The sequence below is a fragment of the Vidua chalybeata genome, chromosome 22, assembly GCF_026979565.1.
Source record: "Vidua chalybeata isolate OUT-0048 chromosome 22, bVidCha1 merged haplotype, whole genome shotgun sequence".
NCBI classification, from domain to species: Eukaryota; Metazoa; Chordata; class Aves; order Passeriformes; family Viduidae; genus Vidua; species Vidua chalybeata.
The window spans coordinates 8,036,747-8,064,094 of record NC_071551.1 but is presented as its reverse complement, the minus strand read 5'-3'; the positions used below and the strand labels follow the sequence as shown (position 1 = coordinate 8,064,094).

Below are 27,348 nucleotides of genomic sequence, written 5' to 3'. Positions count from 1 at the left end.
AGGTGAACCTCTGGAAAAGAGGTGTCAGCGGAGGAAATGTGAAGATTGGGAAGGGAAAATCTGACATGGAGCAGAGCACAACCTTAGATGTGTGGGCAAAGTACGGAGCAGACCAGCACAAGGTGTGTCTCTGGTACCTGGGGAGCAGGATTCAGGCCAGTAATGGCTGCTCTCTATGTGAAATTATTCCCAACCCTCAGTAGGAACCTTTTTCATGGAGAAGTGCCATGGGGTGCATGGCAGTGTGGGATACGACCAGGAGCAGGAAAGCATTTTGTTCCTTTGCGGAGTCTGAATGTCCCATGCTGGACCGTGTTCTTACACAGCTTTTGTGAGTCTTGGCTTTTACTCAGATGTGCCCTTTGTGTTAACTGGATCCTTTCTTTTCTCACTCCAGAATGAAGTGAATTTAGAGCTAAAAACGAGGCAAGAAACAAGGCCTTGAAATCTCCGAAAGGTAGGAGAGACTTCAGACTGCAATGGGTATGTCACTATGCCCTCCTGGGTTCTCTTCTCCTCTGTGCGTCTCTCACACGGCCTGCTCACTGTGGCCATGTCTGCACTAGACCTTCCGGGGTTAGACTGCTGTTTCTCATGAAGAGAGATGGAAACAGAAGAAGGTCAAGTGCAGACATGGCATATGTGTGTCCTAATCCTGTCTTTGTCTTTGTACAGCAGTTGTTCTGGGCACCTGGTTTTGTCACTGAGAGTTTTCCTCAATATCTTCTCTACTGCCTCTATCTCTACAGCTAAAAATGTGTGTAAGGATTTTGGTGAAAGGGAACTGCTTTATCTTCATGCATGTATGCTGGGGGAGATGGATACAAGGTCCTTTCACTGAATAGGATGCAGTCTCCATCTACTGTGAAGTTTTGCCGAGCTCAGTTCACATAATTCAGATGGTGATGTGGATGTTCTCCTCCTCTTCTGGCACATTTTTATCTATTCAGACTACAGAACCATGGTGGTAGTGTAGAAGCATTTCCACGTGTCCAGCAGAATCAGGGATTTCCTGGGTTTTCCCTTTACCTAGACCCTCATGGTCTGTCTTAGAAGAAAAAAAAACAGCTTCACAGTCTTCTGGAGCTTGGATGGTGACTTAATCTGTGCCTGGTAAGAGTTAGAAGTCTAGAACCCAGGGAAATGGAAGATAATACTGTCTCTTAAATGCCTTATCTCCATGTGCTGGGTAAGACACTCCCTATGCCACCTCAGATAATGGTTACTGAGAAGTCCCTGCCATGCTGAGGCAGTTCCTGCTGTCCCTGGCTCCTCTTCCTGGCCCCAGGAGGACCATGGGGTTCCTTGTGTGTCACCCAAACAGTTCCCACTCTCTCCCCATGTCTCTGCTCTGTAACTCCCTGCATCACCAACCACATCTGGCCCCTCGCATTACTCCCCTCCATCACCAGGCACCAAGACAGGTGTGAGAGCAGGAGAGGCCGTGGGGAGGGTGGGAAGTGCTCTGAGACATTACTCAGAGGTGCCAGGAGCACTCACTGCGTGTGTGCGCTTGGAGCATCCCTGCACTGGGACCCCCAATGCCCATTTTTGGGGAGCACATGGACTGAGTCCGAGCAGCATCTGAGGGGCCCAGGCTGGCTGGGGTGGGAGGGGGCCCCAAGCTGGGCTGGGCAGTGTCAGAGGTGACCGGTGGAAGGCCAGTGTTATGTAAATACTGCTGCTGTAACATGGCAGGCCTGAATGGCCCTATGCATCCATCCATCATTGCTGGGGAACAGAAGCCTCCCTTGGAGCACGGGGGGCCAGCAGTGTGGGGCATGCAGACACAGGCAGCATGTGCCCTACTCATAAACTGTTTGTTTTCTTTTTGTCTCTCTCGTTTCGGGGCACCCCACCGAGAGCAACTCTCTGTTCTGTCCTTGCAACCTCTCCCCCAACCTTCCCCCCACCACTTCAGGCCTTCCTTTTCCTCCCTTCTTTCCCCAGCCCTTAAAAAAATGGAGGGGAAAAAAAGGGGGGAAAAAAAAGTCCCCAGTTCACATTGCGGCTTCTTTCTCTGACTTCAAAGGCTCCTCATCATTGTTTGGGATCGGCAGGCAGTGGCCCTGAAAACGTGATCACAGCCAGGCACAGTGTAGGTCACCACTGAGCGCCATGCTCCAAGTGCTGAAAGGAACAGGCAGATTCTTCCCTTTTCATGCTTCACAACCCTGGTTACAGCCCTCTGCCTCGCCCGCGTGCTCCTCGCTGCATGGCTATTCTTGCTCTTTTCTCCTCCTTTTCCTCCTGCCCTCCCTCTCTCTGTTTCTCTCAGGTCCCCTCGTTTCTCCATTCGTTTGCTTTCATCCTGCCCCTCTCTGTGCCCACCATCACACACTTCTCACACTTCCTTCTCTTCTTTCCATTACTTTTCTTTCTCACTGTCTCAGGCCTGGCACTGCTGCCACTTCTCTCTGTTATATGAATCACTGTTTTATTTCTCCCTTTTCCCTCTTCTAAAGGTCAGGTTGGAGGTTGATTTCCTTATGCTCCCTGTTCCTGTTTACTAGCAGCCTTCCTTTGACATTTGCCCACATTTCTGTCTTTGCCTGTGATATCTCACTTGCTGTGCCCAAAACTACAGCAGTTCTGTAATTTCTGGATTAGTCCTAGACAGCTGACAGCCCTCCCTGCACAGGTGTGAGCTCACTGCTTTCATGTGCAGTGGGTTTATCCCCCAAAATTTAGCCTGGCCTCACACGGGGAGGTAGCACACAGTGTCTGCCATCAATGTCAGCTTCCAAACTTGCTCTTTGGCTTGGCTGGTTAACCTGAAGGAGGGAGCACATAGGGTTAGTGTTGTAGATGGATTTGGAAAGCTAAGCACTGACTTCATATGTATATATCACAGGGAAACTTCTAAATCTTGTAGGTCTAACATGGAATGTGACACTGATGGTAGTGCTGAGGGCAGAGTTAGGCAGGGATAAGGCAGAGAAAAACAGGCCCAACAGTTTAATGGGCATCCCAGAACATTTCCTCTGTGGATTTCAATGAGGGAACAACACTTCGTTGTGCCGAAGCTTGGGCATGTTTGGCAGCCCAGTGAGCCACAGCCAGATGGAAACTCCCTGCCTGCAGAACATCCCCCAGCAATATCTGGAGCTTCATTTTGCTGCAGGTGAAAAGCTTGGACTCTGTACCCCTCCAGCACCCATCCAAAGAACAGCCGCCCTCTCTCCATCCCCGGAAGCACAGATCATGGTGCTTGTGCCTCTGGTGATTTGTGAGGTTGTTTTAATGCCGAGGAGCCCACCAGGACTTGTCTCTTGCTAAATAGGCATATTAAGGGACATTGCAGCAGGGGTTATAGAGTAATAATTTGTTCTAATGAGCTGGTGTCACGTTCTCCCCGGCTGAGCTGTGCCCGAGCAGGAGCCGTGGTAGGAAAGGGCTGTGCTCGCTGACCTGTCAGCCCAGGTTAATGAAGTACCGCTCTGCTCGGGGGTCAGAGAGCAGCAGTTCAGCCAGTCAGCAGTGGCTCGGGGGGCTGCAGGGGAAGGACAGGGCTCTTCCCTGAGCTGAATGCCCCGGGGGAGGCCTGTGCCATGCTGGACGGAGCAGCAGGATGTACGTTATGGCACTGGGATCTCCATGCTGTGCTGGTGCCTTGAGTGCCACAACACCCTCATCAAACTGTCTGCAGGCAGGTGAAACTGCTACAGCCAGGCGCTGACTGGGGCTTGTCCTCTGGCCTTGCAGGAGAGCCCAGGTTGACATGCTGGGAGGGAGGCTGGAAAAGTAAGAGAGCACCTAAGTTAGAGATGCTTACAGACATGAGGGGACAGGTGCAGGGAGATGGCCAGTGGTGCTCATCCTTACCTTTGTGTGCAGAGTGTATGAACAGCCAGAAGTTCTCTTTGTCCTTCCTGTTCCCTCTTTCTCCTCCCTTGATGCTTCCCCATGGCTTGCTGAGATCCTTTGTCTTGCAAACCTAATCAGTTTCTTTCATGCCTTCTGGGTACCTGGGCAGGAAAGATACAGGAACTTTTGCCAGTCCCCCCGTGATCACCCTTAGGGAGTAGGTTGATGGCAGGATAACCTGGGCAGCTGCAGTTTGAGCAGGGCTCCACATCCTGCAGGAGATGGCAGGAAAAGCCACAAACAGGGAGTCTACATTGGCCTGCCTTGCTTCTGTGAATGACACCACCCCATCCATGCTGGGGCAGGATAATGTCCTTGGCCACACCAGCACCCTGAGGTCTACAGCACAAGTCCTGTATACCATCTTCCTCCTTCTCCTCCTCCCACTCTTTGCTCCCCCCTGCTTCTCTTTGCTTTTCCCTGTCTCCATCTCTCTCTCCCTTTCATCTACTCAGAAGGCTTTACTCTACTTCCTTGTCACCCTAATTGATTGCATTAACCTTTCAGCGTATTGGATTTCCCCAGCACCGTGCAGAGAGCACTGTGCAATATGCTTATAATCCGGGCTGTAATGGACAGGGAGCAGTCAACGAGCCCCTGCTCCAACAGGTTCTGCTGACAACTTCTCTGGGAGGGGAGGAGGAGTGGACCAGGGGGACCTGGGGCATGGCTGTCCTGCAGCCCGTGCAGACCTGGCCTCAGTGCTCCCCCCCTGAGCAGGCTTGTGTTAGCTTGTGAGAGTGGAGTCTTTGAAAAAGGATCCGGCTTGGGAAGCAGGGAGGAGATGTTATATTTGACCTATTACTGTAATTTTTCCTAGTGTTTGAGCACCATTCTTCTGTTGGTCTACAGTTTTCTTCCATCTGTTCAATACTAAGTTAATGTATGCTTTACATTTAGGCACTTGTTGCTAGTGGCAGGATGAGAAGACAGTATCATGGAATCTTCCTGTTTTCACATCATACTTGCCTCTGCCTTTTCCTTTAGGATGAGGATACAAGGGAGATGGACACTTTTCCTCAGATTTCAAAGAAAAGCATAGGAATATTGTGTTGATGAGAAAGACAGCACCAAGGTGCAGAGAGATCAGGAGACAGAAGCCCTGAATTATATCTCAGTCTTGACCTTGGATACATCCTTTCACTCTCTGGTACCTCATTTTCACCCAGGATGTTGGAGGTGTTGATTTGGTGGGTTGGGGAAGGAGGAGGGCGGGAGGGTTGGGGAAGATGGAGGGCAGTTATTGCTGCTCACTGGGCAAGGGATGAGAAAGTGGCTGCAGACAGGCAGCGAAGCTACACGGCCAAGTGTGACTGGTCACACTGCCTGTGAGGCAGGAAATAAACCCCCAAGATAAGTAGCCAGGAGTATGTGAGCCTGTGAAAGGCCTGGCAGACTGCTGGTGGTCGGGGCAGAGCCAAGAGATGTTTTGGCATCCTTTATTTTAAAGGATTGGAATGATGGATCTGCCATAGTCTCCTGGCCATGGTGCCCTCTTTAAAGTCTTCTTGCCGTTGGCTCAGTTCAGCACAATGCTTTGAGCACTAGGTTGAGTTTTGCTTAAGCCAAAATCATTTAAGCAAATATTTAGGAGTTCCGTTTCCTAGGACAATAGGATGAGACCCTTATGAGGCCCTTTTGTAGTTCTCCTTTTCAGATAGCATTTAGCACAAGATGGTTCTTCATTTATGGTTACAGGTCACAGTGTAAAAAACAGCAATAGTGGAAGGGTTGCTGATCACTTCATAGGTCTTTAGTTCAAGTTACTTCATCTTGTTAGAAGCAGTTACTCTGAAGGTACCCACTCTCCCAAGGGGATGTTGAGAGCTGTCCTTTAGAAACTTGGCAAGTTCCTAACACACCAGGAGGAGGGGACAGGGCCTGTACCATGCAAGGTAAAGGTAAATCCCCAGTTTTTCCAGGAAGGAACATGAAATGACAGGAGTCAGAGGGAGGAAAAACTTTATTCCAAGCAATCATTCCAAAAAGTGTGAGGCCCCTTATAAGCCAGAAGGTAGTTAGGGTAGGGACTTTTTTTAAGGTTAAATAAAGAAGAACTAGAAGCAGGAAGCAAAGGATGAGAAATCTGAAACAAGCTAGACAGAAAGCGTGAGGGAGAGCAGCACCTCCTAAATGGAAGGGTAAACAGGCGCTCGGAGGCATTAACTTAATTGATTGTTCTGCAACAGGCTGAACGCTGTGTTACTCTGTCACCGTGGCAACAACCCAAAAAAATTGTCAGCCTGTTTGGATGAAGTGAAGCGAAACATTCTCTAATTTGCGGTGATCCGGGTGTTTGTTTTCCTTCCGAAGAGGCGGGGGCTCTATTGATCTATTATTTGCACAGAGCTTTTTTTTTTTCATGGTGAGATGGAGAAAGCAGGAGCCTTGGGGTGTGCTCCCAGGGCAGGTGAGGCAGCAGAGGTGTTTCTGCTGTCTTTCCACAGATCTGCCTTGGCAGGATGGCCATGCAAAGCCAGCAGAAGTTCCAGTGGTAGGAACCATCCCAAAGAAGCTGGAGGACAGGGGAAAGTGTTTGGGTGTGAAGAATTTGTGCAAAAAGTGTTTGGCTGTGATAAACTTGTGCCAGGGCTACTACTTTGGTCCATCCCGTTCTCATCCGTTTGGGCTCTTGCAGTTCACAGAATTACAGAACCGCAGAGTGATGGAATATCCTGAGCTGGAAGGGATCCACATGGGATCATCAAATCCAGCTCTTGGCTTTGCCCCAGACAACCCCAAAAGTGACACCAGTTCTGTCTTTATTGCAGTCTCTGGTGTTAGGTGGAGTCAGCAACAACTGCCTCAGGGACAAGAGCAGCTCTGTCCCCCTACCAGCTCCCTTTCCAGATCCATGCTATTCCGTGTTATGTGTGCAGATCTGTGTCTATGCACAGCCTGTGCTTGTGGGAGCGTATTGTTGCACACTTGTGGGAGTGACAGAAATTTTGTTTATCCTTAGCCCACAACTATGGGAACATAACGAGGTCCCCGCTTTGAGCTCTTTGTTACAGTGGAGATGAAATTCCTGGGCCAAAGAAAGAGGGATTTTTGTCTCCTGGGATATGCGGTCAGTCTGCTTCAAGGGGCTGTGTGGAACGGGAGATGGAGATGGCCACAGTGGGATGGGTGGCTTGCTGCAGGCACAGCTTAGGGCAGAGCCAGGGGAGCCACACAGATGGGAAGGGGTACCATAAACTGTGCGTCAACTTGTGCCCCTCGTCAGCAGTGTCTGGCCCTGCACAGTCCTGGGGGCCGAGCAGGAGCTCTTGGGGATGCCACTCACTGTTAGCACATGCTTGGTTTCAGAGTGAAATGTCACTGCAGCACTTGCTTCAGCTGGGAATTGTTCAGTCAGAATGGCAAGGTGCAGGGAACTAGGGAACAAGCCCACATAGCCAGGGGTGAGCAGCAAGGCCTTGTGCCAAAGACATGATGCCAAGAGACAGGGGCTGTGGCAGGGGAAAGGTGCCTTACAGGTCTGCAGTAGGGGGAACAGGCAACAGTGGCTCAGAGCCAGTGGGAGGGTGAGTGGCAGAGGTGGTTCTGGGCCAGCAAAGGAGAGTAGAGTTTCCTTGTGACAGGGGAGGAGGGACAGACTTGACCTTCCATGTGTTTGGCCCTGCAGAGAGGTTTCATCCTCCTGTTTGGGGTTTTCTGCACTCTCGCGGCCTTGGGCACCCTGGGGGCAATCCCATGTTTCCCATACAGGCTGATCATCCTCATTACTCCTCGGCAGTGCCCTAGCCCATGCACAGCTAGTCCAGCTGCTGTACAAGGGCTGTCTAGTTGATCCCTAAGATTTCAGGGAGAGCTGTGGAATATGTTGGTGTCAGCTGCTGGAGAGTGTTGCTTTGTGGGGTATGCAGGGGGAAAACCCCACTGTATATTCCTGTGCTCTTCTGCCTCCCTCCCAGATCCTTTCTCTGTTGTCCTAGGGGATTTTCCTCCTCTATTTGTACCAGGTTTGCTTTATCACCCTTTCCCCCTTCTGTCTCTCTCTTCCCTTCTCTATTTCATTCTTTCCATCCACTCCAGAAGAGTTATTCTGCTCTGTTCCTCTTTTTCACAGTGTAGATAAGGGTTGGGGATAAGTGACTGTGGCTGGTGGGTGAGCACTGAGGCACTGTGTCCCACGAGGGCATCTGCCCCCATGCTCCTGGTGGGTGTGCGTGGGTGGGGGCACCATGGGAGAGAGGAGTGCTGCATGTCTCTTTGGAGAGAGCTGAGCTGCCAGTGAAAGTTTGGTGGTTATCAGTGTCAGGAGAAGCTAAATAACCCTGTAACTGGTATGAAGGTGAATTCACGGTCTAGTGAGCGCTGAAAATATGAAAGGGCTCTGAGACAGGCAGAGTGTGGAGAGGGGAATACAGCTCGCCCATGGCTCAGGGAGTGGTGTGTTGGCCGAGCAGTGCAAGGACACGTGCTGATGCCATCCAGATCATCAGCCATGGCAAACCGCCTTTTGTGGGGCTGGACAGAACAGGGAGGGTGCTCAGGACTACAAGTTCAGAGACAAATGAGACATGCATTAACATGGCAAGAACGCCCTCAGAGAATGTCTGTGGGCAGCCACATCTGACTGCACAGCCCTGTACACATGTGGCCATGTGCCCACGCAGTGCCACAAGGCCATGCACATCCATGTGCACAGATGTCCAGACAGCCATACCCATGCAGGCAGGTACAGATTTCTGCGTGTGGAGATGCTTCCACATCTCCATAAACACGGGGTCACAGACACACCCAAGCTGCCAATGCAGTGCTCTGCCACCTGTGTCAGCTCGCAGTCACACCAAATTCCTTTTTGGTGTAACTACACTCCAGTCAGGCAGCACAGATGGATTTATCCCAGCATATCTTGGATGTCTGTGTGGTTACCTGCTCTGAGCAGGAGAAGACTTGTGGGAAATCTATTCTCTTTCCAGCTGGAAGAGGCTGATGCTTTGGAGAACCAGAAGATGTGCAGAGAGGAAACCCCCTTCAGCTTCTCACCTGGAGCTGGTAATCTCCTTGCACCAAATTCCTGAAACAGGGGAATTGCATTTGAAGCTCAGCCAGTGGTGACTTAGTCTTAGACATTTGCAAAAGAGACTTTGATTAATTCGTAGTAAAATCAAGTAGCACTTGGGTGCCAGCACCACATTCCAGGGTGAGACAGCGACCAAGGTGCGCGCTGGGCAGGCTGCCAGGTGCCTGAGCAATCCCCGCGGAGGTGGCAGCGCCATTCAACCCACAGCCTCTCCCTGCTTGGGCTTCTTAATTATTAATTTATTTTTCTCCCTTCCTTGGCAAAAAAATACTATTTGGTAACGACCTCAAATTGCAAAATGCTGATGATTTGGAGAATGTGTCACAGAAGCTCCAGGGTGATAAAGGGGAGACGAATCCCAGCCAACAATCCGGCTCAGCCAGTTTGCCTATTTATTAAAGAAAAAGCCCAGATCATTAACTTTTTTGTTGTTGTTCTGTTTGCGGGCAACTCCCTGCTGGCAACTTTCGGGTGCCCAGTAAATTAAACCAAGTATCGGCCTGGTTCAGGGCAACCTGAGCTTCTATTTAGAGCTGTGAGAACAAACTGGCTTCGTTTATGTTAGCACGTGAATAAACCCTTTAGGGTACCATGCAAAAGTGCTCTCTGGCATAAAAGCAGTGTCAGAAAATCCTTACTCTTGCTGCCTCGTGGAGGGTCAGGTATTGTAACTGAAGAGCTGAGCTTCCCTTCTCCTCCCACTGCTTGTTCACACAGTTAATTGCCCCTCGACACCTCACTGTGCCATGCTGGTCCCCAGAGAAGCAGGGCTGGAAGAGAGCATCTGTAGGCACAGGCTTTGTTGGTTTCCCCGTTTGCCTGTTTGGTTTAGTTGTTGCATAAAGAACAGTTTAGGGATGGGCTTGCCTGCCTGGTGCCTCTGTGAACTCGAGAGTTCCGTGTGCTATCAGGGAAGGGTGATTATATCCCCCTCCTCTGGAACATCCCACGTGTTTGCTGAAGTAGTGCTTCAAGCTAAATCAGTTTGCTGAGGGCTCCAGCTTCCCTTAATTCAGTGTCAGGACCAGGCTTGCACAGCCATTATTCAAGAAGTTTTATCAGAAGCACAAAGCTAGCATCTGCCCTCCTGCTTCCCTCTGGGCATCACCAGCTCTCCTGCCCTGGCTCTGGCACATGGAGACTCGAGGGACTGCCTCCCTGAGCCCATTTGCAGGCAAAGCTCGTTCCAGCTCCTGGAGAGTCTCGGCTGTTTGACTAGCAGCGGGAGCACGGTGGCTTGTCACTGGTGCCTGGCACAGCAGCTCAGAAAACCTGCCAGAACCGAGGAGCTCGTGTGGGAAAAGGGAGCAAAGACACTGCTCACATTGCTAGCCTCTCCCCTTCCCTCTTCCAACCCAGCTCCGTTGAACTAGGGCTGGATTTTAGGTTTTAATCTCAACTGATATCCACATACTTTCTCCCAGAGGTAGCCACCTTCTTTCCTAGGCCTGGCTTATGTCCCTTTGCACTCATTTCTCTGGTGAAGCCTGCCCAGACCCGTGTTCACGTGGATGCTGATGGGAGGAGAAGGGTATTTTTCAAGGTTTCTGCTGGGTTTTTTTCTTCTGAAATATAAGGATGTGCAATTTTTTTAGTTTCAATTTAGCATTGGAGAATTTTATAATTTAGTAATTAAAATCTCTGATAGGCTTTAGAAATTGCAGCTAATTGAATTTAATGGGAAGATGATTTTCAATTTTATTTGATTACCCGGACCCCTGGCATTGGTATTTATGGGAAAAAAATGGGAAATGTGCTGTGTGGGCTAAGATGGCATAATTGAATTAGGGCTAATCGGATTTCTTCGTCATGAATTTCACTATAATTTTCCTATAATTTTCCATTAGATATCTAGTTTACAAATATTCACAAAGAAATGAAGCTCTTTCGGAATGGAGATTGCTGGCTAACAGGATTACAGGGACGATAGCTCGGCATTGCCAGCCCGGGCTCCTTCAGTAATGCAATCGCTGCGTCTGCCTCACACTTACCGCCCGCCGCTGCTCCCGCAGCCCCGGCCCTGTGCCAGGGCTCCCGGGGGGCCGCGGCCGGGCTGTGCCGGGTCCCTGTGCGCTGTCCCCGTGCCGGGCACACAGCGACAGCCAGCCCTGCCCGCCGGTGTCCCCGTGCCCTCGGGGGCACACAGCGACAGCCAGCCCTGCCCGGCGGTGTCCCCGTGCCGGGCACACAGCGACAGCCAGCCCTGCCCGGCGCTGTCCCCGTGCCCTCGGGGGCACACGGATGCTGTGCCGGGCACACGGCGCTGTCCCCGTGCCCTCGGGGGCACACGGATGCTGTGCTGGGCACACGGCGCTGTCCCCGTGCCCTCGGGGGCACACGGATGCTGTGCCGGGCACACGGGTCCCCGCCGGGGCAGCAGTTTCCCATCCCAGCTGTGTGCTTTGCCAAGCCCGGGCTCAGGGGCTTTGTGGGGTTCAGGATGGCTCAGGGTGGTATTTGCTGGTTTTGCAGGCAAAGCACCTGCTTTTGAGTGCTAGGTACCTTCCCTATTGGACCTGCCGCCTGGGTACAGCTATGCCCTTACCTCCTCACCCTGAAATCCCCAGGCTGCGCTTTTAATTGCTGCAGTAAATTGTAACTAATTGTTAGTGCATTCAAACCCCTGCCACTCCTTCCCCCCAAGTCTTCCTGGGCCCCTGTGGAGCACATGCCATGTACGTTCAGTGCCGTATGGCCCGTTCCCAGTACAGTCATTCCCTCTGGGCAGTGGTCAAGAGATGAGCAGCATTGGCTTCTAGCAGATGCTGGAAGCTGTGGGGTGCCTGGAAAAGCAGTAGCTACATGGTGGGGATGTGGTGTCAAACTGTTGGAGGCCAAAGGAACAGTAAATGGCAGAATTGCTCCCAGCAGAGCCTTCCCCAGCACGCTGAGACTTAGCACAGCTGCTTTGGCAAGGGGTTATGGGAGCCATGTGCCAATAATGTGATTGAAACTGAATTGAGAAGGAAGAAGGGAAAGAGAAGGAAAGGGAAAGAAAGCATGGATTGTCTGCTCCTGCCGCCCAGGCCCTGAGGCCTCTGGGCACCTCCCTTGACGAAACAGAAATCAAACAAAATTACAGAAATAGGGCAGGAGCATTTGCCTAATAGACTCCCCAAGCAGGAGCAGGAGGAGGGGCACAGTACTGCCAGATCTCCAGCCTGCAATCTGAGAGCCAGCGCCCTGATCCCACATGAATCCAGAGCACAGTCCCAGGCCCCCAGGCCAGCTCCAGCTAAGGAGGGAGAAACTGCCAAGAAAATGGGCTAAGCATAAAAAACAAAGGTAGAAGAGACACAAAAAGGGGGATGTCCCACATCTCAGTGTGACTCACCCCCTGCTCAGCCCTGGCACACTGTCTGCGGGGAAAGCATTAAACTGTAATAATAATAAATTAATCATCCTTCCCCCTCCCATTGCACTTTTCATCTGAGGATCTCTGAGCACCTGGCAAACATTAATTACCAAGAGCTCCTCATGCCCCTGGGAGGGTGGAAGGGGACGCAGAGAGATCTCTTCACCTGCCACGGAAGGGCAGATGTGGCTGGAGCGGATGGGGCGGCTCTCGCATGGCACGGAAGCAAAGTTCAGAGCAGAGTGAGGGGTGCTGCCTTCCCTTGCGTGCTCTGGAGAGCAGGGGGTCCAGGAGCCTGTTCATGCCAGGGCACGGTCAGAGGCAGCTTTTCCTCAGAGTGGATCCATACCCTGAAGGGGTAAGGGAAGGAGGAGAGGTGCTACCCTCATCGGGGGCACAGGAGCAGAAAGCTTCAGAGTCCTTGAGAGAGGAAAGAACCAACTTAACTTTCCTTGGGTAAGAGGCAAAGGAGGGAGTATGGGGAAATAAAACCTGATCCTGTGACAGGAGATTGCTGAGATAGGAAATCAGGCCTTACCATTGCATCAGCTGCAGGGCGTGGATTTCACCTGAAAAAACACCTTGGCAAGTTGTTCCTGCAAGGAGGAGTGGGAGGGACAGTGGGAAGTCTGTGGAGGGGATCCTCCAGGTGTATTTAGGTTGTGTGTGTGGGTTCGTGTGTGTCATGGTGTATGGATAGGTGTGTATTTGAATGTCAGCACAGAGTATCATTTTCTTTGTGGAGGGCATATGCATGTTGCGTGTGCATGCTGGGATGGGAGGGGTGGGGAACATTTGTATACTGATGTGTGAACGTGCTCAGCTCGGTGCACGTAGAAGAACAGGTATGTTCAGAGGGTCTGTGGGGCTGTGTGTGTGTAGTAGCATAGCCACGTTAGAAAGTGTGTTCCTCTTTGTGAGGAATTGGAGATCCAGCGGGGGCCCACTCTCTCAGGGAACAGTGGTGGTGAGCAGAACTCCCACTCCTTAAATATTAAGTTCACAGAAGAAGCAAAAATGAAGATATCTGACATGAAGTGCAGTGAACTTATGGGACCTGTCAGCAAACAAACCTGGAAGGAAGTGTTGAATCCAAACTGAGCTATTACAGAGCCAGCAGAGACAATTCTGGTTCTGTCCATTACTTTGCAGGGTGGGATAATCCTTGGCAGGTGCTGTAGTGCCTGACTCAGGTGTAGGGACCAGGGCAGGCTCTGCTGAGGATTGTGGGTGATGTTGGCTGGGCTGGTGCCTGCGTTGGGGCCAAGCGAAGTGCAGACAGGCAGGATTTTAAAGGCAGCATGGGGTGACAGTGCTGATCAGAGCTGATGGTGTGGTTAGAAACTAGTGAGTGGGGAAGTCAGGCAGTGCTGATAAAGCAGGAGCTTGGCTGCACCAGGTGGGAAGGTGAGTCCCGTACAGGGCTCCGTTCAGGAGTGCTGCTTGGCTGGGCAGCCCCCAGGCAGGGCACACTTGCCTCCTGCCTGACACTGTTGTCCCCACGTGCTTCCTGGCTTGGAAGGTCCCTGGGTGGCTCCATTTCACTAAACTTTGTTTAGATTTTTCTCTGAGAGGAGCCAGAATATTTGTGGTTTCCACAAATGACTCCCCTCTCCTCTTCCCTCTCCCTGCCCTCTGGCCTGCATTGCTGCCTGTGCGTTTTTGTCCATGCAAATGCAGCACTGCTGAGGTGAGGAGCTACAGTTTGTGTTGCGTCTCTGGGCTCAGGACACTATCTGGGCGCAGCACATCCTGGTGCATGGAGCCAAACACACCTGGGCTCCTTCCAGCCCTGTGACTAACCTGTCCAGCCACTTCTGGCGACTCACTTCCCTCACTAGTGCCTCAGTTTCCCCATCCCTAGTGGGGTAATGATGCTGGCCTCCTTTGGGAAGCACATTAAGTTGTGCTTATAAAAAGGATTTAGAGCTGGTAAGTCCACGGGCAGCTCTGTGTGAGCCCCGGTGAGGAGCCCAGCTCTGCCAAAATCCTGGAGCCAAACGTGGTGTGTTCACAAAAACAGCCTACAACCTGCTCAAAATACCTATTTAATCAGGTAAATAATCTGCTCGTTTGTTTTAAAGAAAGAGGCTTATATCTGTGTTTACCCAACACGCCTCTCAGAACCTCCCTCGCATTCTTTGCTACTTAGAAAAATAAAGCCAAAAAAAAATGAGGAAATTTCGCCGCAAAAGGGCCCCCTTCCCCCCGCCTCCCGTAGCCCCGGCGTTCAGGGGTAGCGCGCCGTGATCTTCCCGAGGGCAAGATGCGGCCAGGGTTGTGACACCCGCAGGTGGCGGCCACCAGTGCCCCGAGGGTTCCAGTCCTCCTCGGTGCGCGCTCCGCACCGCACCGCCGAGCCGGGACCCGCGTGGGACGGCGGTGCCGGGGCAACCGTGCCCGTGCCCGCTACCCAGGGCACCGGTGCCGCTCGTCCTGTCCCGTACGCCCCCCTCCATCCCCTCGTGGTTTGCGGTCTGCTCCGCGCCGGCGGCTCCGTCTCCGCCGCTCCGGGGCTTCCGGAGGAGCCGGCGCCGCGGGGCGGGTGGCGGCGACGGCCGGCACCGATGGCCGCGGGATACCGCGGCCAGGCTGGTCCCGACGGGCGGCCCTGCGTGCGGGGCAGCCCCGCACTCCGTGCCCGCCGTGCCGGGACCGCCGCGGGGTGCGCGAGGGCCGCGCTCCGGCTCCGCCCGAGGTAACCCCGCCGCCGCTGCCCCGCTGCCTCCCGACCCGAGCCGAGCCGAGCCGAGCCGCTCCAGCCCGGCCCGGCCCCGCACCTGCCCCCGGCGGCGGGCCCGGCGCGGGGCGGGTCCGCCGGCCGCCAGTCACCGCCCCCCGCGGCGGCGCGCCCGCCCCCGGCCCCGCTGCCAAAGTGACTCGGGGAGGACCGGCACGGCAATGACATCAGTGCTTTAAACAACTTGTTATTCGGGAGCAATCAGCTGCAATTAGGTATTAATTAAGTATTATGAAAGTTGATTATTTAAGTGAATTCGGCTTTCGTCTCTCCGACTATGGTAAGTACAGCACAATTGTCCTTTTCCTGCCCCCAGCCCCCCGCCCGCCTCTCGGCGGAGCCCCCGGTCGGTGCGGCCGCTGGTGCCGGTGCCCCCGCGCCGGGCGGTGCGGAGAGGAGCGCTGTCCGCCCGGCCGCTCCTCCGCGGCCGTGACGCTCCGCGGCCGCGGGGCCGGCGCTGCGGGCAGCGCAGTCTCTCCGGACGCGGGGCCGCCGCCGCACCGAAACTTTTGTTGGCGGGTGCGGAGCTGCGGGCCAGGAGGAGCGGGGCGCGGGGGCCGCACCAGGTGCGGTGCGGCGGGGGGGGCTTGCCGCCTCCTTCACTTTGCTTCTTTCACTTGTTTTACGGAAGTTGCTCCCGCGCCCGCCGCCGCTTCGGCCCCGCTCTCCCGGCCCCGCCGAGGTGGGCCGGGGGCTCTGCTCCCTCCGTCGGTCCTTCCCGGCAGCGCGGCCCCCGCGGGCCGGGGCAGCGGGGCGAGGTGCGGGCTGGCCGTGAGAGGATGCGGAGGGGAAGTTTATGGGGGTTTTGAAATGATTCTGCCTTTGTATTTGTTGTAAGTTGTGTGGGTTGTTTTCTCTTTCATATTTTCCTCCCTCCTGAGCTCTGGCGTGTCGGTGGTAAAGGTTGCTTGTCAGGTTCCTGTACTGCCTAAATGAAAAGGAATTTAATTTATTTGGGACAAGGCAGTGTCAGATGAAGAGGCTGCTTATTACATTTAATGAGTTGTTTTTTGGTTTTATTCAGCCTGGGCATATCTGGGATGGGTTTGTTTTTGTTCTTCCATGTGAGGTGTATGAGACCTCCCCCACCCCTTCACATCATGCAGTGAGGAGGAAAGGTGGCCGGGCTGGGACAATGTTTTGGTTTTAGATTACAGGCCCTAGTATTGGGGTTGGGTGTGTTTTTGATTGTAGCTTTTTGTGGCTTGTCCACTGCTTTTTGATCAGGTATCAGGATGGGGAGTAGGTTCCGGCCTGGTGCTGGGCCGGGCTGGATTGGGCTGGTGGCCCTGCTGGGTGTGATGATGGACAGGACTCCATCAGGCTGGAGTGTGATTGCAGCCAGGAGCTGCAAGGCTCAAAGTGTTGGTGGGTTTTCCAATCCTTGGACCATCTGGATCAGAGTCTCATTTAGATTTAACAAAATGTACAAATTCAGAGTTGGGTAGAAATCAATCCCTTAGGTGATGTTACCTCCCTCTTTGGGTCCAGGTCCCACCACTATGGTCCCGTACTGGCTCACACAACTGCACCTGTTCCTCCAAAATGGTGTGAACCATTCTTTGCCATTTAAAAACCAAATGGCAGCAATGAGCCAAACAGGCCTGTGCTGGCAATGTGCCATGGTCCAGGTAATTACTGCCAGAGAGTGTGTGTTGGTTTTTTTTTGTTTTTTTTTTTTTTTAATAAGGAGTAAGATGGTAATAAACTGGTTGATGATTGACTGGGCCTGAACTATGTACTCTGATATTGTGAATGAGAGGATAATTTTGCCGTCGTTTATTCCATTTATTTACTTATTTCTACCATTGATATCAGGAGCCGAGTGGCTCCAGAGCCACTTCCACCTGTGAGCATCAAGTGCCAGCTCTGCTTGGGTCCAGCCGTGGGCGTGTGGCTGCCTCCCTTCTCGATCAAGAGGCTGGGATACTGCGTGGGCAGCTCGGGAGTTAAGGATGTGGTGAAACTGCAGGGGGGCAAATGCTTCAAAGAGCAACGAAGAGTGATTTAGCCCGATCTCCATCTCGAGGAGCTGCCCGGCCGTCCCGGGCCGGGGTGCCCCGGACGGGCAGGGCTGTGCCCCGGCCCTGCAGTGCCCTCTGCCGGCTGGAGCGCTGCCCGCTGCCCCGGGGGGCTCCCCCGAGCAGGGGCTGCCCGGACCACGCTCTCCCCTCCCCAAAAGAGGGACCCTCCTTCCCTCAGAAGTGTTGTGGGTGCTCAGCCTTGCCACCGCTACGCCCAGGTAACGCGTGGGCTTTGGTCTCCGGTGTGGGAACCCGGGGCTGCAGTAAGCCATGGAAATGAGGATCGGGGAGATCTCTTTAAGTCAGCATTATGATCTGTGTGTGGGTGAACCCGTCTTGTCATGATCTTGGGGCAAAGACCTGCCCCATAATCACCACCTCTAACCCTTATCTACTTGGGCCAGCTTATCTCCCTCAGTCTGCCTCTTGAATTCTCTCCAAGCCCTCAGGCAGTGACTCTCCAGAGGCAGTGCCCGAGGGCTGCTCACACGAGATGCCAGCTGGCAGAGGCAAGTCCAGAGGGGTTTCTTTCCCAGAGGGACTCCGTATGTGGGGTCTGACAGTCTGCTCTTGCTGAGGGCTTTCTCAGCTCAGTCAATCCATGCATGGACCTTCTAGGACCAGAAGTGTTAATAATGGTTAAGGGCTGAAAAGAATTTGTGGACTGAGTCCATCTGCGCAGGAATATGGCAAGATGTTCCCTACATGTGACTTTCTTTGAGTCTGGTTTTAAATACCTTGACTGACTGGGTACTTGTCACTTCCTTTGGGAAACTGTTCCCCAGCCTAGTTATCCTTGGTATGAGATTACAGGAACTGACCTCAGAATGAGGACTAAGACACCTATGGGAAATGGGTGTAGGAATACCCAATTTCCCACCCAAAGGGTCATTTTGGGTCTTTGTCAAATCACTGCAGTTGTTTGAAACACCTTCTTTGGTCTGGTGACAACTTGTTTGGGGTTTTTGTGACCAGGTTGTTTGGGAGACATTGGCTCAGTTCAGGTTGGTGTCATTCCTGAGCTCGTGCTCTGCAAAAGGTTCCTAGGCCGTTGGTTTGGGTGTTCATGTCCCTTTCCAGTAGTTCTGTGAGACACTTGGGATTAAGCCTACCAAGTGAAGATTGGCTTTAGCAGGGCAGGGATTAACCTTCCCATAGTGGAACAAGCAGCACCCAGCTATTACTTGAGAACATGCTTCAGAGCTGCTTGAAGTCCACAGGAGTGTTTCTACTGCTTTGGCACTATAGAGACATAACTCACAAAAAGGCCAGAAAGTTGATCTCTGAGATGAACTCCTGTTTCCTCACTTGTACTCTGTCTGCTGGATCTCATGAGTCCTTCTAAACCAGTCTGCTGCTGACAGAGTGGGGTCCACTGATGTGTGCAGGTACTACACCGTTCTGCTCTGAGACACAGAGTCCCGGGGGGAGAGGGAACTTGTACTGAAACTGGCTGGGAATGGCACAGATATCTCGACTGGAGGGGATCACATATTTGATGTGTAGTTTCCATATCATCAGTTTCTCTTTCTGTTTTGCTAAACTGTTTATACTTCTACCCGGAGCCCTCTTTCCTGCGATTGGATCTCTGGGCTTTGCCTACACAGCCTTTTCTGTCCCACTTTTTGCACTTGGCTGTCCTCCCAGCGAGAGCCTTTGTGGCCACTTTGACTCTCCCTCTGACATCAAATCGTGCCCCTGGGCTGCTGTGCAGCCTACAGTTTAGGCGCCCTCTGAAAAGTTGGTTGAAAGTGTCTGGAAAGTAATGAAAAGTCCTGTAGTAGGTGAAGATAACTATTGCCTGTGCTGCATCTCCCACCTCCACCTGGGCTCCTTCCCTCCCTCCCAGGGTTTGAAGATGCAGCCATTCCCAAGGTTTGGAGAGCTCAGGTGCCAGCCAGGGCTCAGCTCCCAGAAGTGCTGACACTGCAGGGGCCATGCTAGCCGATCCAGCTGAGGTTTGGGAGAACCAATGTCCTCGTCCTCAGCTGCACTTTGCAAAGCAAAGAGGGAGCAGAGGAGGCTTGGCTGGAAGCAGGGGAGGGGCAGAACCTCCAGCCAAAAGTCCCACGCGGCACCGTCTCCTCCCCTCCGGTTCAGTGAGGACTGGATCAATTTGGACGTCTTCAGCAATAAAAAATGCCGATGTCGTCCTAATTCACTAGGCCCCGAGATGACAGCAAATTTACATTTTTTAATTAAACTAGCAGCCAGTTTTTATGAGAGGGGGCTGGGTTATGCAAATCAAATGGTTGTGTACGAAAGATTAGGAGAGTTTGGGAATAAATTCCACAAATGCTAATAAAAAAAAAGAGAGAAAATGAGAGGGGGGGGAGAGAGGGACATTGTTCCATTAGCCCCTTTTAGGCTGATTTCCCTAGGGAGAAAGCTATGGGGGGTGAGAGATGGAGGCAGCTTTCAGAGACAGGTAAAATCCATTTTGACGATGGAGAGCCCCTTGGACCAGGACCTTGTCGCTCCCTGTTTTGTCTCCGAGGGCTCACAGGGGAGAAGGAGGAAGAAATTGGTGACAAAAGAAACACTTGCTGGTTTTTAATCCCCATTCCTGCTTGACCAGTGATCCACAGGCTGGAGCAGTAGTTGGGACTGGCTTGAGGATGTAGAAGGTGCACAGTGCTCAGGTGCTGGAAGGGCACAGGTGGGTGAAGGGCTGGGCCGTGTCACTGGGGTGCTGCAAGAGGGTGGATGTGGCAGGGAGACAGGGCAGTCCCTGGATGGGCAAAGCCCAGGGGCTATGCAAAGCTTCTCTGGATAGGGCCCATCTTTGGGCTGACAGATGGTCAGAGAGCAGGGCTACAGCTGGGATTGGTACCCTGGGGCTTCATCTCCTTTGTGCAGCTCTTGTGGGTGGGCTTCTGGTCCCTGGCAGGAGCTGCTGGTTGGAACAGGCAATAGTGCTGATCACAGGTGAGGGTCTAGACTGCTATTCCATGTAAGCACAGGCTTTATCTGCAGAGCAGAGTGTTGTTTTGGAGTGGGATGGTGATGCTTTTACCTCACCCAAACTGTGGAGCCCCTTGTTGCCCATCCATAGAGATCTCAGAGGCTGACTCCAGCTGTCAACATCTCTTTTCAGTGTGTTAACCTGGCACCAATCTTCACCTCTTTCTCAAGGGACTTTCCATCTTTCTTCATGTGATGATTCCAGAAAATAAAAGTTTGTCAAGTCCCTTCAGGAAGAAATAGTTACAGTGAACAAATAACATGCATTTCACTCACATAAAATATGTTCCTGTATAAGTTTCCCAAAGAATTCCAAGTTCTTGTTGCATTTGGGAGTTAGGTGTGGTGGCTATGTACCAAAGCAATTGTTTGCTGTGCTATGGAGAAACAAAACCAGAAAATTTCTGCAGGCTGGGAAACTGCTTAAAGCTTCCAGTCCTAAGGCAGTTTCATGCTTGGAATAAAAGCTGAACAACCCATGCAGGTTGGCAAGAGAAAGCAAAGGGTGGAGAACAGGAGATACAAGGGAAAAGGATGGGAACACTAAGGTCACTGGGTGCATTTTATGACAATCCCCTGAGGATTTGGTGCCTCACTAGAGAGCTTTGCCACCCATTCCTGGTTTTGGGGTGTGAAATGATGATTCACCAACATGCTCATGTTTTGCTTTGGAGAGGTGACATTTTAGCAGAGCCTCTCTTGTGAAATCAGTAAAAACACCAAGCTCCGGTGGCACATTCCTGGAGGTGTTCCCCACACCCAACACCTACATCCCTGTCACTCCATCCTGAACATGCGTGTCTGCCCCGGACACTCACCCACCTCCATGCTCCCGGACACTCACGTGTTGGTGGTGTGCTGAGCTTCATGTTCCCCAGGCTGCTCTCTCAAGACATTGCCATGATGAACACTCTGGTTCTGTGCACTTGCATCATCGCTGCCACGAATTAATCCTTCTTGGCAGCAAGAGAAGACGGGTACGGTGTCAGTCCTGTGTGTTGGGTGTCTCTGTGCTCCCCCCAGTCTGCAGTGAAACCCCCACTGTTCTGCTGCTGGGGCGAATGGTGGCCTTGGCGTCAGCTTGGTCCACAGCCTCAGAGAGACAGGGGATTTCTGTAACACGAGTTTCTGAGCTGAACTAGGGCCAAGTTCAGCCTAAAACTAACAAAGAGCTCCAGAACAGGTCTGTGAGACATGGCAGAGTCTGAGGATTTGGTGTAGGATGAATAACTCCTAATCTATAAAGTGGGCATAATCATCCTCCCTTGTGCAGCCCAGAGCCAGGGCTGGGTGCTCAGGGATGGAGATAAGTGAGTGAGGCCTGGCTGCTGTCCATGGATGGGTGCGGGGGGTCGGGCAGGAGCGCTCCTCCCTCCAGCCGGGGTGGGGTGCCTGGGGTGTGGGAGAGCTGAGCCCGCTCCCGCTTTCCGGAGCTTCCTGGGAGCTCCTGCACCCGCCTGCCCCACGGCACCTTTGGCATCCCAGCAGCCGTGGATCCAGGGTGGGTTGTCATGGACCTGCAAGGGGACCTCTCCAGGACCTAGGCTGGGAGGTGAAGAGCTCCAGCTGGGCTGTTCTGTTGGAATGGTGCAGTGCTGTCAGCCCTGCTCCCAAAACTGGATGGGCCAGGGCAGAGCAGAGGAAGAACCAGGAGCTTTCAGCTTCCATACATGGGAAACTGTCAAAAGCCAGGTAGCAACACTAGCTTTTGTCTGGTATTTCCAGAAAAACCCGGCAGGACCTGGCATCCCAGGGCATAATTTATTATGGAAAAATAAAATAATAAAGTACCAATCCCTTTGAGGCCTGAGTCATAGAAGCATCTTCTCATTAAAGCAGCTCCACCTCTCTGCCTGGTGTTTGCCAGTTCCATGCCTATATGAATCCACTCCCTGAGCTGCCTCGCCCAGGGCAGCCTTCCTCCTCCTCCTCCTCCTCCTCCTGCTGCCTGTGCTTCCCCAGCACACCTCTCCTCCAGCACCCCTTCCCCTGTCTGGAGGAGCACGAGCAGTTCCACATCTCAAGCCAGATTCTCCCCAGGCCCCCTGTCTTTGGACCAGGTGGATGTTTTATTGGTGTGTGTTGTAGACAAGTATCTTCATCTTTTCACCCACCCTCCTCCCACCCCTGTGCTATCAAGTTCTCTGGGCATGCCCTGGCTCCCACATGCCCTTCTCCTGGCCATGTGTTGTGAAGGTGTGTGTGGTATCTTTCCATGGCTCGAAGCTCTCTTCCAAGTGGCCCTCTGCAAGCAGGGAAAGGAGAGGAAGCTGCTCCTGGAGTAATTACCATCTGCATGTCCCGAAGGCAGGCAGCAGATGTTAGCAGAGGAGGACCGGATTGGAAGAGGGTGAGGGAGCAGAGGCTGGGGAAAGGGGGTCTGATTTTTCTTCTCGATTGCATATGAATATTTTTAACTGAAACTCAGTAGGACAAGAATCCCAGTTCTGCAAGTTGATCCATGCACTTGGAAACTTTAGGGGAAAGCTCCTTTGCTCACTCTTGCTCTGTTTTCTGTCACTCACTCTGCTTTTCTCAGCCTTTTTTATGCTGCACTATTTAACTTTTCTTACTAAATAGCTTTCCTTTATGTCCTTCTTCCTTTCTATATTCCCACAGACCTGTCACTCTTTGTCACTCTCCTGGACTTCCATTCTGTCTTTGATTCTGTCTTGCTTTCCCTTTCCTTCCCCCGTCTTCCATTGTCTTACTCTATTTTTCATTTTCCCATTTTTCTGTGGGCTGATATTCAGATGAGCAAACTTTTTCCAGTTAAAGGAGGTCATGAATATTAGGATTTTTCTATCAAACAATGAAATATGGCTCAAATTACTCTAAAGATTAGGGCCCTTTTCATAAACCACCTGCTGTTTTTTTTTTGAAAGAAAGCACAACCACTTGCCTGTATGCTCCAAGCAGTTGTCTCACATCTCTACCTCGCCAAGCTTTGCCGTTCCAATTTCTTCTGCTGAATTTGTTGCTCTTGGTGGAGTAAGTCTGCTCTTCCCAGACTGCCAGCACCCAATGAGTCTGGGTTTGGACAGGTTTGGACAGGATGGGGATTCTGGCAGAATCCCCACTACTTTAAATGTTGGTTTGTGATTGTGCTTTTTTGATTGCAGTGTGTATATTTTGGGGTTTTATTTTTGTTTTCGACAAACAACATTCTGGTTTGAAACTCATTTGGTCTGAACCTCTCAGCTTGACTGAGAGATCTCATACAGATGTTAGCACCCAGTGAGGCATGGAAACACATGGACCCCCTCACCTTCCCCTTGTCCTGCTGATGTGGCCCAGCCATCGCTCCCCAGCATGAGGAGGCTGTGGTGCAGGTGACCTGCTCAGGCCTGGACACCAACCCAGGCTGTGGTCATTTCCTCTTGGCTCTGTCCCTTTCCTCCCAGCCACAGTTTCAGAAAAGGACCTGTGCTGAGCACAGTGGCCACAGCTGACTCTGGGAAAGCCAAGTTTGTGCTGCATGAGATCCTCCATTCCTTGTGGTCCTGGCCGTGCTTAACTGGACAGTGCCGTGCCTTTGCCAGGGAGCACCAGAGCGGCTTGGTCATTCAGCAGGGACATGGAGAGTGGTGGAGCTGTGCCCCAGGGACCTGGAGAGCTGCAAGCAGAAGAGCCTCAATGCTCCCTTGGGAGTTGCTGTGAGGCAGTCGTGGGTAATGCCAGAGACAGGAACAACAGAGGACACCAGCTTGTCTCAGACTTAAGTTTTGTTTTCAGTCTAGCCTATGTATACTCTTCATAGTTGCTATTTTTTCCCCAGTTACATGAATGTGTCTTGTCCTTGCTGTCTTCCATCTTCCCTCAGCCAACCTTGCCATTTTCTGCATGTCTTTGCTGGGAAGCTCACAGCACCATTCCTCCTGGGCAGAGACCACACATCTCCGAGGAGGCACCTCTCACTGGTGTGTGCTCGTTCCAGGAGCCTGCTCCAGCCCTTCCACCCTCTCCCACCTGCATTTCCCTGGGCAGAAACTGCACACACAGCCTGGGCTGTGTGAACACGGAGTTTGTTTTGCCAGGGTGACCTGTTTAATCATCTCATTTTCTGGTGGCCGTTTATTCCTCGTTTCCACGGTTACAGCCCCATTAAGAGGAGAAGCAATAAGGCAGCGAGTCAAACAGGTAATAAAAACATTAAAGCCATGTGCGCACTGGGAGGGAGGGAGGGCGAGCGGCACTCAGTGAGACGAGACGGGCTGTGCCAGGGAGACAGAAGGGTCACAGGAGCCTGTGCACAGTGTGATGACACCCAGCTCAGTGCCCAGCCTCTGCAGGGGCCTGACGGCCAACAAAGTGTCCTACAGCATCCCACAGCGCTCCACCCTGCTCTGTTGGCGTGTGCTGACACTCAGGAGAGTGTCACTGCCACCAGTGTGCTGCTCTCCCCACTGCTGTGCCACTAAGGCAGAGTTGCAAGTGGACAAAAGCACTCGAAATTAGAGTGTACTCTTTCTGTATTTTCTTTCAGGGCTCTGACTGTCTGAAAATTTGTAACTTTCTGTTTAGTTCTGGTGATGCTAGTGGACCCAAATACTTGTCCCTGTAACAGCTCTACCATGGCCCTTGCCAGGGTACCTGCTCTTGCTGGTGTCGGCTGCGCTGCTCCCCTGCAGAGCCATGGCTCTGCACAGTTCCTGAGGTAGGACTGACTGTCCCACAGGCTGCACCGAGGTACTCACAGCCAGCTGCCTGAGCCAGCACAACCTAGAGTACTGTGACACTGGTATGAGGCTTTCCTAGGTGGAAATACCTGTTTATGGAAGGCCATATTTCTGCAGCCTCCAGGAGAAGGTCAGATGCTATGGAAACAGGATAGCCAGGTCTCTGCTCCGCAGCAGTGGCTGTGGGCTGGGGAATGGGTGGGAGCTGCTCACCTGGGAGAGTGGGGGATGCCTTTTAGGCTATAGGTAGAAATCAGGGGAGAGCTGTGGAGGGCGGGTGACATCGCTGGGAATTAGGTCTCTTCTGCTAGGAGGAATCCCCAGATTTCTGGCTTTTCATTGTGGGCTCCTAAAAAGAAAGCAAAATAAAGAAACCTAAAGCAGCATCTCTGGAGTGAGGAGAAGGCAGAGCCCTGGTATCTCAAGAGAAAGAAGAGGACTGTTTTCAGCTCACTTCCCTCCAGGCAGTGGTCCTCAGGGAATCCCTCAGGGCTCTTGGAAGGTGGGAGCCTTTTGATACTTGTTATCCCAAAACTGACTTGGCCGGCAATGAGATGGTGGCCTCTCTTCCTTTGGGAAATTTTGGGCTAGATGAACTCCTGGGTGTAAAACATGACCTGACTGGCAAAACCCAGCAAAGTTACTTTTCCTTATAATTTCTCAGTGGCCACGGAGGCCAAACAGCATTGGATCTTAGATGATGAGATGTTGGGTTTGAGGTGGTAGGTCGCTGCCATGAAGGAGCAGGTGCCCACGGGTGAGAGGATTCTGACCTGTGAATAAGGGTGAGTTTCACTGTGGATGAAAAGAGGTTAAATATAACAGTCCCACTCATATAGGTGGCACAGCACTGACAGCAAAACAAAAATATTCAGAAAAGCAAACTATAAAGGAGGGCAAGAAAACAGAACTGCAGTGAAATGGGGTGCTTTACCTGCTAGCTCTCTCTGTTGAAAGAGTCTGCCCTGTCACAGCCCCATTTTGCCCTGGTGGGATTTTTTTTTTTATTCATTTCTGACATTGTTTTGGGTTTTACAGTTTCTTTTCTGCAGACTTTATCAGAAAGCATATTTGTGGTGAGAGCCTGTGAAAGGACCTGGCTTGCTGAGTAAATGTTCAACGTGGAAATGAGCTGCATGACCTTGAGGAGGGGAGAGGGAGGAAAGCTGACAGAAATTCATAAAAAGCTGAAAAAGAAAAGAACAAGGAGAAGGGAGGGGAGAGGAAAAAAGATAAAAGGCCTGGCCAGACTGGAAGAAGTCACACAAGAGAGGAATAATGGTCTTTCTTGTTACAGCAGGGACTGGACCTGTCGTATTAGGCATCTTAAAGAGCCTGAGTCTAAGTTGTGCTCAGCACTGACACTTTGAAAAATAGGCCCATTTAAGGTGACTCAAGTTGGGCAACAAAAGTCAGTAGTCACTTTAGATCATCTTGGCCTGTGTTCAGAAAGGGTGAATTTTATCCTTGGCGAAAGGCCAGTGGGAGGCCCTTCTGTGTTCTGTTCCCGTTCCCAGAATAGGACTTGGGGTGGCTCCTGGAGCTTGTGCTGGCCCTTTGGGGCAGGGGCAGAACCCACTCTTCTCAGGTTTTGGGCTGAGCCCTCCCTGTGCAGAAGGCAGTGATGGTCGCTTTCTGGGCTCATGTGTCAATCCAGTTGTCTGTGGGCAGAAACTGGGCTTGAATTTATTTGTGGAATTTTTGGGGGGCTGTGGGTGTCTGGAGAAGGAGCTGGATGGAGCAATGTCTCCGTCCTCAGTGCAGGAAGGGACAGTAGCAGCAGTGCAGGATGTTTCCCAACCGTCCTTGGAGTTCCTCAAGATGTGAGATTGACATGGAGGCACTTGCTTTGGAAAACTAATGAGTGTGCCAATCAGAAAAGACCAACAAAACACTGTTGCAAGGAAGAAACTTTGAGTGGAAACACCCTACTGTCACTATCAGAGACCAAGGTGTGAGGTCCAAGCATGCTCTGGAGCTTGGCTTTCCAGAACTGCCTGGTTTGGGCTTGATGGTTTTACTTCAGTCCCACATCTAGTCCTGGAGGATCTAAAGTGGATTTTAAAATTGTGTTGTAGGGATTGGAGAGAAATTGAGCACCAAGTTTCTGCAGGTTCGTATTCCTCTAGCATGTCCTTATTATCTGGATGACACCAGCTCCAGGAAGCCCCTCGGTCCTGCAGTCCTTGGCTCTGGTGCCATTTCTGTGGAGGGATCTGGGCACACAAGGACCTGGCACCCAGCAGTCAGGGGGGCTGGAGCAGAAACCCTTGTGCTCTTCAGGGAACCAATGGCTTCTGCTACTTTTTTTGTTGTTTGAATGCATGAAAAAAAGTATAAATGCACTTAGGCTCCCCTTACCGCTCATTCTGTTGTCATTTTTTTGACTCCCCAAATTCTCTTCATTTTCAAGGGGGGAAGTCTGACTTCAGTGGCATCAGCACTTCCAAACCACTGCACACTGACATAAGCAGTTCAGAGTGTGTGGCAAGGACTGTGCTGAAGCAGAGTTCTCATTTGTGTTGAAACAGGGCTGATCGCCATTTTTTTGTTAAACCTGAATAGCTGCACTAATGGTCCTCATATACACATCTTTAAATTTTGGTTCATTTAGGTGGGGGGTCAATTTCTTTCCATAAGCCTGAAAATTGTAGAGTAAGATTTTCATCTTCACTGCTGCTATGGGA

At 51.9% G+C, this 27,348-nt stretch overlaps 1 protein-coding gene across 7 annotated transcripts in view; it reads left to right on the top strand.

The window, feature by feature from the left end:
* CASZ1 (castor zinc finger 1) overlaps nt 1-27,348 on the top strand; it is a 276,777-nt gene that overhangs the window by 172,536 nt on the left and 76,893 nt on the right. For 4 of the 7 annotated variants that reach the window (XM_053962743.1, XM_053962740.1, XM_053962738.1 and 1 more), the window contains one exon: nt 398-457. Coding sequence is in view for 1 of the 7 variants with exons in the window: in XM_053962745.1 (XP_053818720.1) it covers nt 480-483 (4 nt within the window). In the remaining 6 variants the exon portion in view is untranslated. Of the gene's footprint in view, nt 1-397; nt 484-15,224; nt 15,275-27,348 lie in introns of those variants that run through there. The other 3 variants (XM_053962745.1, XM_053962739.1, XM_053962744.1) reach the window with 2 other exon arrangements.